Raw genomic sequence first — 9,381 nt, forward strand, 5'->3', positions numbered from 1 at the left:
TGGATTTGTATAACTGAAGGAGAAATCACCCATTCCGCTTAGCCAAAAATTAAAGAGCGATTATTTGTAGGTCCACAAATACGGCAATTGATAAGGGACAAGAGCTTTACTCTCTGCTGCACTCTCATCTAGATTTCTTTCTGGAAAAGTTGGCTGCTGTGTGTGACAAATTAGACGAGAGGTTTCGTGTCCTTAATGGAGAAGCGCTAGCAAGGGAAATAAAGCGCAGGAATGCTAGCAGATTACTGTTGGAGACTTAAAAAAGGCCTTCCAGAAGCCAAATATTAACAAAAATCATAAATATTTTTTTTATATAAACCAATAACTTCTCTAAATATAACTGATGTCAGAAAACCTGAAGGGTCAATTTTTTCCATTCTTATATTATTGTTTAGTGGCTCTAGTACATTCAAAATTTGATGAGTCTTCATGTGCAAAAAAAAGTACTATGAGAATTGAGGGATTAAATACGAGTAAAAACACTATTTGCAGAGTTTTAACCGAAGATTTGGGTAAATTAAAGTCTGTGCGTGGTTTGTTCCACATGAATTAAATGAAAACCAAAATATTGCTTGTGTGTTCACATTGTTGAAAACGATCGAGATTTTCTTGTTCATAACTGCTAATGAGATATAGTGTTTGATATATGACCCTGAAACTAAGCGTCAATCTGCTGAATGGAAATACAAAAGCGAGACGAAACCAAAAAAATGAGTTATCAGACGTCTCGAAAAAGACAATGCTGATTACTTTTTATGACTCGATGAGTATTGTCCAAAAGGAATTTGTTCCAGAATATCGAACAGCTAATGAATAATACTAAATATTTATGCGTTTTGCATCGTTTGTGGAAAATAATTGGTCGTATTAGACTGGAATATCCAACAGGAAAACAGCTACTTTTAGTGCCCAATAATGTACCACTTCACAAGCCCAAAGAAATAGACAAGTTTTTGTTGTAAAAACGGATATCTCTCATCAAGCACCGTCCCGTATTCGCCTGATCTATCATGAAACTATTTTTATTTCCAAAACTGAAGACCAACATGAAAGGAGCATTTTATGATGATATCCCAAGTTCGGAAAGTTTTTAGAAAACACCTTATATAGCTGCATTTCATATTACTGGAAAATATATTTGAAGCTACACTAGCTTTTTCGTAGATCCTGTAACAATTCTAGAGAAAATATTTACCATAAATATTATTTAAGCAAATATGCTAAACCTATATATATTTTAAAAAAGTCCCGAAGTAAGTGCGTTTCGGTCTATATTTCATATTCGTTAAAGTTCAGTTTAAATATCTTGAGCAATCTTTATTTTTATACTCTTTAGATATCTGCCACAGTTGTTTACAGTTTTATTCACTTGTCTGTAAAGGACCGAAAGTAAATTGAGACTGCTAGAATTTGAACTGTAAATTGTTTGATATCATTATTATATGTGCATATGGCTATATATGGAATTACTACGTTCAATTAAGAGGTCAACAGATCAAAACACTTAACACAATCCAACGCAAATAATACAGATCCCAAATATTATATAATTTCCAATTTTAAAAATTGTATCGAAAATTTTCAAGCAAGAATACTTTTATTTTCGGTTTTAAATATTTTGTACAAAATTCTGGCAATATTTGTTTTCAATTCAACCGACTTAGATAGATGGCAATTCGTAAAATTTTTTTAATAAAACGAAATCTAAAACTTATTCAATAAAAGGCGTACACGTTGTCTTTGATAGCCATATTTGATGTGAATTAAATTCTTTAATTGTTTATCTTCACTTTTTTGAAAGATGACAACTTGGACTGAAAAATATTTAGATTGAAGTGTTCATAAAAATTGTTTCCTCTTTAAGCTATCAATTATTTGTGTAAATGTCTAAGCAAATATCTATACTTTACTGATTGTTTATCTATATATATAATTATTTATCTATATATATATATGTATTTTTAAACTTTTCGTAGACTCCGATTATAATTAACCTTGACAGATAAATAATCAGTAAAGTATAGATATTTTCTTAGACATTTACACAAATAATTGATAGCTTACAGAGGAAACAATTTTTATGAACACTTCAATCTAAATATATATAATATATAATATATATATATATATATACTTGTAGATACAAATGTATGTGTAGTAAAATTACTTGAATATTAACACAGTCTGACCCTTAGTTTTCTCATGATACTCATATATTTATGAAACAGCTAAACTCGGATCTCAGGTTCAAGCATAGATCTAACATACAATATATAGTACATTTTGTATGGTATATTCGTCTGTTTGACTTCAATACTTACTATATCATATATGACAGTTGGGTTCAAAAACTTATATAAAATTAATTTAAGAGCATTAAGACGATTTAGCTCTGGAGAGTGATATAATAAATATAAATTGGGGTATTTACATACTTTAAGTATATCACCAAATTTCTGGTTTTACGAATATCACGAATCAAAATTATTCTTATCAAGATACTACACTGATTACTCTATGCCACTTGCTGAATAAAATGTGCAACGCTGTATGGCAAAACTCTAAGAATGTTTATATAAAAAAATTGAGCTTTTACATATATTTCTTCGTATGTGTATGTTCCCCATTTTATAAAAAATAACCTAAACTAGCTAAGTAGAATACTTTTCAAGGTATCGCGAACAAGTATAATTTTATTATTTATTTAAGTATTTGTTTATAAGAATTAAGTAAACAACAAGACCATATGTTAAGTGTTAAACATGAACGTAAATATTTTCCAAGAGTATTTGTGCGCGCATTTAATACTTTAAAAGGGCTTACTGCAGGGTGACCAGATGATTCTCTTCACTGTGCTTTATGGTGAGCTTTCATTTTATAAGAAAAATAATGGAGACGCTTAGTTTATAAAAATAATTTTTCACAATAGAAATAATCGTTCAGTACACACTTTTAAAACGGAGTGAAATGTCTCATAACATATAAAATAAATTGTAGCTGAGTATTAATGTTCGGATGACATTTTTGATCAAAAATTCAGTAATAGACTAGTGCAGAAAGCCTTTAAAATTATAAAAACAGAAAGAAATTTAAAGTTAAATTAAAGAAATTAAAATAATTATTTTTTACCCTAATATCGAAAAAAATACCAATTTTCAATCAAAAACGTTCAAGTCAAAATTTCAAATCTTTTTAAAAAGTCAGAAGGTTTAAAAATTGGTTGAACTTCTTCTTTCTATTGATATAAAAATTATAAACATTAGTATGGTAAATTTTCTCAGAAAATGCAAAAACAGACCCCACTAAACAGCTGAAAAACGAATCTTAACTGCTTTTTCTATTTCATCTACCTATTATTTTATAGTAGCAGCAGTAAAATAAGCAGTTTTGAATCGTTTGATATTTTATCTTTCGTTTCCGATGGATCGCTGGATCGATAGGATCGCTACTACTGTGAGTTATTTTCTTTTCAAAAAATATCTGCCCTCGTCTATAATAAAAAAATTATTCCTCCATTTGGCTTAGGAAAGTTGTTTTAATAGCAATATAAACTGCAGTCAGTCAAAGAATAGAAATTATTTTTTGAAATCAGGGGGGGATCCAGGATTTCGAAAAGGAAGCTTTTGAAAAAACACTGTTACAGCTGTTGATGGAAATATGGCCTAATACTATCCTTTTTCTGATTTATAGGAACATTTTCTTTTCTAGGGTAGAATAATACAAGAAGATAGTTGAAAAAAAAGGATTTATGAATATCTAAAATTATGATGATTATTTATGAAGATGTAATAAATATTGTACGACTTTTACTTTTAGGATAATAGCTCTATTTTGCATTCCCCGGAACACAGAGGAATTCAAACTAACTCTAACTAAAGTTAAATAATAATAATTTTCCTACTGCCACGTTGAAAATGGTTTGATAAAGTATATTTTCATATATGAAGAGATTATCTCGGCAATAACTCTTAAGTTTTCCTTGTACATGTCTGCGCGCTTTAAATATCTCGAAAATATTATTACACATCTATTTAGCATGTGATTATGCTCTGAGAATCTTCTCTGTATATCAAATTGTGAGTGTGGAAAGTCCACAACCTGACAAATGTGTGTGACAAATATGGTGGTGATAAGAGAAACATTTTAGCTGGTAACTCTAAAATGAAACATAATTCAGTATTTTCAATGGACGTTTAATAAGCGCACAAGAGCTGCGGCAAGAATTGGCGAGTAGAGTGAGTGCCTCTCCACTCTCTAGCTTGTGTGAATTTGTTTGTATTATAGCTGAGCCAAATTTGATAAGCGACAAAAGCGGTTTGCTTTGAAAAGCTTCGTGAAAGTTGGCATTTATGATACAAACGAGCAAAACGATTGTTTGTTTGCGTGTGTATGTGTATTTATGCGCATTATTCTACGCCCAATAAATACGCACATACATTTAAAAAAGCATTTCGATTTTAATTCTTTTGTATGCGATTAAGTGAGCGCATTTCTTTTAAGAAAACGAACAATGTAAAATAGTACACTTCAATTTGTACTATACCAACAGAAAATCATCAACAGAGATGAGTGAGTAATACTACTTCGCCGGGCAGTTGCCGTCGATCGTTTTATAAGTGCGGCCGACTGGTGTCCGGCTGTGCCGTTTAATTTTGCTGCGAACTGCGAAGAATACGAGTGTTCCAAAATTTGATAAGACTGCAGAATGATATTATATAAAATATTTCAACAAAATTATTCTAGATAAACGAAATATAACTACAATAGCGTATGGCAAACGGAAAACAACAAATATTTTTATTTGTATTTGATTAAGAAATAAATAACAGTTGGATAAATATTTTTTGTAAATAAAACTCGTATTATAAGTGTAGACATTTGTATTCAATCAAAAAGTCAGTTGAAACAAGCAAAGTGTTCGCTTCCACACGCAGTAAAAACGCTTCAATATATACAATAGTCATACACAGAAAATGTTCTCTACATCCGGCTACGATCGACTCTACGTCCGAAGCACTTCCGGTTTAGCTAAATTGCTCTGTATGGTAAGTGAGCGCAACGCATCTATGATTCAGAAAATTTTTTTATGTTTGGCTACACATTTTTTCCTCCTATTTTGTTCATCTCGTAGCTATTTGCCGTGGCTGGCATTATATGCATTGCAGTTAGCACGGCGCCAGTGACGAATCTGCGCGGCCTCATCTATATGTGTGTAATGGTGTTCGCCTGCCTCGGCAGTGCGCTGGTGTTTTTGAACAATTTTTGTGAAATTCGTCGTTGTAGGCGGCATTTTTGCAATACAACCAGGTTTGAGCTGTATCTTCATGCCACACTGGCAGTGCTGTGTTTTCTTGCCGCTTCTGCCGCGCTAACGTTGGCTTTGGTGACCTACTCCATTGCAGCGGTGCCTATACACATACATACATATATAATAATCATTTCAAAATACAAGCACTAATAATTATACATATTTTTGCTCCACAGTTTTTCGGCTATGTTGCATTCTGCCTGTACGCCTTGGATGCCTGGTGTAACTATAGGAGATATCGCCAGCGCGATATGAGCACGCAGACGTAGTAGTGTGTGTATGAAGGTTGTTGCAGATAACAGTATTTTCGCTGTTTAGGAAATATTTTATATATGTTCGAGGATATTACTCATGTCGATATCACCTGCCTGTCTCTAATGAAGTACATACTGCCATTGTACAATGTTTCAAAATAATTTAAGGCTTTAATAACCAGTATGTACAAGTATTATTATAATAGTATAAGTAGCTTTTATATGTGTTTAGTGTTATAAGTTGCACTTAAACAGTAATGGCTTGTGTGTGGTAAATGGCCTGAGACAGAAGCCAAAATTGCTATCTCGCTCTTCAAACACTAACAAAAATACTCTTGTACAGTCAGGCGACTATTAAGCATTTAAGTTGTGATTCAAAGTACTTATATGTATATATTTATCAAGAAAGAAATATATATATTTGTATAGATGCATATTGTATTATTCGCAAATCTTAATCATAAATTAGCTATATGTTGACCATATAATTGTACCTACTAAGCATGTTTGCGTTATGATACAAGTTTGTTGAAAATTATACCGAGGAAAATACCATATAGTTGAAGAATCGAAATTAGGAAAACCATGTAAACGATAAAATCCTTTGTTTTAAAATATTAAAGTCCGTCTGTTGTTCACGAAGTAATATTTTTTACTGCCTCCAGAGATTTCTCCTTGTTATCATTAAATTGTATACAATCGGTGAGAGTTTCAAAATTGATTGAGATCTTGGAAATTTGTTGATAATTATTCATACTTTTTTTTCATTTACATACCTATTACCTACTATGTTATAATGCGTCTTTTTGTGGTCATTATAATCTTACAACGATGCTGAAAGGGTTAAATTGAGGAAAACCAACATATACCTCTATGTTCCATGTTAAACAAAATATTGACTGCGGAGAGAACCGAAACTGTTAAATTAATAACGGTGTAACCTTTCTCATACCAGCACCGTTTTTTGCTTATCAAGTCAGACTAAACAAGAAGATATATTTATCATTAAATATGTTTGTTAAATAAGAAATTCGTGTAGTCCCTAGAATAAATTTTAGAATACATTTTTCATGGTATTAGCATTGGATGAAGTTAAGGCACACTAACTTGGAAAATACATACTCTTCTAAATGCATGAAACTTTTGTTAATTTGAACTAAATTTCTGAATATTATTATGTTATCTAAGTTATAATTTTCAACAAATAGCATTAATTTGGTATTGAAAGTAAACATTTGATGATCGTAAAATAGCCTTAAATATAGTTAGTCTCTTCCATAATTTAACTCTATAAGTACAATTTATCTATATAAGTACATGTGTTTTATTTTGGTAAAAAACCAAATTAGGAAATTAATTTATTTGTTTCGTTATAAAAGTAAAACATCTAAGAGCTGCTTAGTTCGAGCAAAGATGACCTTTAGGTAACCTAGGAAATTATAAGAATATTAGAATAACGAAGTACCAGTTGGTATAGTTTTAAAGGAATACACATTTTTTTTATAGTAAATGCTACGAAATTATATCGAAATACAAATTAAAGTGATCTACCAACATTTCTATATGGTATTTGTGGTGTGATTTATCTTTTTCTTCAAACTCCTCTCAATAGAGAGCTGATAGTCTCTGAGTCAGATTCCGAAGATACGATGGAAGCGTAAACAGTTCGAAGTCCAATTCTTTGATTGCTCCAACTATGCTCTATTGCTGTTGATGGTTTCTCCAAAAGCACTCCAAAATATAGACGCCGTCACTTTGGCAATTAATTGTTACGTTTTCCTCATCAGCATAGTTTTTGTTTGTTAGAATATAGTGTTTCAATAACACACCATATTTGACTTCGAACGACCTAAACTACTGTATCTATCGAATCATTTGGCTAACTACTATGAAATTTATGCATGTGTCTTTTGAAGGTATATTACTTGTAGTAACGAAACGCACTTTTCGGCCTGTCCATGTAAGTTTTTTTTTAAATGACCAATTTTACTAAATTTTGTCAACACTTACCACGTATGTACATCGAAATGTTTGCAAGCCAAATTGTGTTTGGTATTTGGGGACTATATTTATTATATATATTGTATCTAAGTGTCACAATGAGACTCTTCCATTAATTTCGATATTGTGTTAACCTCTTGATTTGACTCCAACTTTTTTGGACCTGAAATATTTTGATGTCCAAATTTCTTCTACAGCCGACCCCCTTGTGGACTCCAGTCGATAGCATTTGGGGTAATTATGCCTGGAGCTCGTCTCAGAATATGTTCAAAGGAAACGGTTAGTTTTTAATTTTTTTTTTTAAAGTACTTACATATTCATCAATATCTATTTCGTTCCCTTCAAAGCAATCCCTCTCAGATATAATACACTTGTGCCAACGCATTTTCCAATACTCGAAGCACTTCTGAAATGCGCTTTTCAGCATGGCCATCAGCTCTTTCTTCGATTCTGAGTTGATTTCATCAATTGTGGCTAAACGCTTTCCATTCATCGGTTTCTTCAGTTTTGGGAATAGGAAAAAGGAGTCATATCTGGTGAATACGGTAGTTGAGGCATGATTACGGTTTGGTTTTATTCCATTTTTATCGCAAAAATGAATACATAATCTTTGATGCACTTCTTTCAAAAGTCAAAAATCGAAGTGCACACTAACATTTTCTGTTGTCAAAAACAAACTACTAATCGACATTGGCTCCTAATGCAAGCGCTGATAAGCATATGTGTCCGATCATAACAAAATAAACAAAATATCGATAATCGAATGTACACATTTGTGATAACTTGCAGCCTTTAGATATTAGAGGTTGCGAAATTCCATGTTTCGTGGCCATATAGAAGTGTGAGCTTAACATTGGAGTTGAATACTTTTAGGGAAAAAAATTTAACACTAGTTCTGTGCAAAACTATATTTCATTCCCCATTTCAGTCATGATGTGTACTAAACAATTGTATGTTTAGTTAAAAATTGCTCGTTCTTAAATTCTTCGAATGTCATGCAGACACATATTTGCGGGTTGACGGATAGTATATTATTATTTTATATTAAATTAGTACTTTTTCATCATATCAAATCGATTTGCACGCAACTAGCATGTCCACGTTATGTTTTTAGACATTCATTGTGTTGTCGTAAAAAGCCCAACAAATGATTCAGCAAATGGCAAACAAGATGTATTAAGAAATCCTTCTCGTTGCAATGCCAGGACAATTGAGTCGCCATAATAAAGTCTACGTGCCTGTGTATTGCACGTCGTAAAGTATATGCTTTAGCAATATTAAGTCCTTTGCTGGGCGCAGTAGAATTCGCAGGCTTAAAGTAGAATTCATAGCTGGCGGCGAACCGTCATAATTTTGTGTCAAAGAGTAGCCAATGAGATAATGAAATTATATGCGTAGCCAAAAAGCGAAGTTTTTTCATAATACCAAGTGGGAAAAAATCATTTCATAATAGAGCAAAGCTTCAACATCGGCAAATGCCGCGGATAAATAAACTGTATGCCTGTGTGTGTATACCATTTCAACAGTGAAGGTGAAGACAGACGACAGCAGAAATTGGCAATCGATATTAATTATGTGTTAATTAAGGCCGACGGACAAGATGACATTTCTGATGGTGAACGTGTTTGTGTTATGAATTTATTTCAATACTTTTTCGTGCTTTTTATGCAACTGAAATGATAAAGTTATGAAAATGGTCAAAAAGGTTGTACTATAAACTTGGAGAGGTACTATGTACCCCTCCACACGCAGGGGTCCTTACTGGACACTTTCCAATAGACATTCATGAAATAAAAGGTTAAACATTTTATAAGGGTC

At 32.1% G+C, this 9,381-nt stretch overlaps 1 protein-coding gene across 1 annotated transcript; it reads left to right on the top strand.

Annotated features, from left to right (window-relative positions):
• The first annotated feature begins 4,385 nt into the window (after nt 1-4,385).
• Nucleotides 4,386-7,131, top strand: LOC106624659 (uncharacterized). The gene is made up of 3 exons (XM_014244427.3): nt 4,386-5,045; nt 5,132-5,404; nt 5,485-7,131. The coding sequence occupies exons 1-3, from the start codon at nt 4,974-4,976 to the stop codon at nt 5,575-5,577; spliced, it is 438 nt and encodes a 145-aa protein (XP_014099902.1). The 5' UTR covers nt 4,386-4,973; the 3' UTR covers nt 5,578-7,131.
• The last annotated feature ends 2,250 nt before the right edge of the window (nt 7,132-9,381 follow it).

Source organism: Bactrocera oleae, chromosome 5 (assembly GCF_042242935.1).
Source record: "Bactrocera oleae isolate idBacOlea1 chromosome 5, idBacOlea1, whole genome shotgun sequence".
Taxonomy (NCBI): Eukaryota; Metazoa; Arthropoda; class Insecta; order Diptera; family Tephritidae; genus Bactrocera; species Bactrocera oleae.

What these genes read in the sequence shown, in the direction of transcription:
- LOC106624659 (XM_014244427.3), top strand. Translation starts at nt 4,974, where the DNA reads ATGTTCTCTACATCCGGCTACGATCGACTCTACGTCCGAAGCACTTCC. An exon ending in TAGCTAAATTGCTCTGTATG is followed by an intron (nt 5,046 to 5,131) that starts GTAAGTGAGCGC and finishes TTCATCTCGTAG; the next exon opens with CTATTTGCCGTGGCTGGCAT. An exon ending in TGACCTACTCCATTGCAGCG is followed by an intron (nt 5,405 to 5,484) that starts GTGCCTATACAC and finishes TTTGCTCCACAG; the next exon opens with TTTTTCGGCTATGTTGCATT.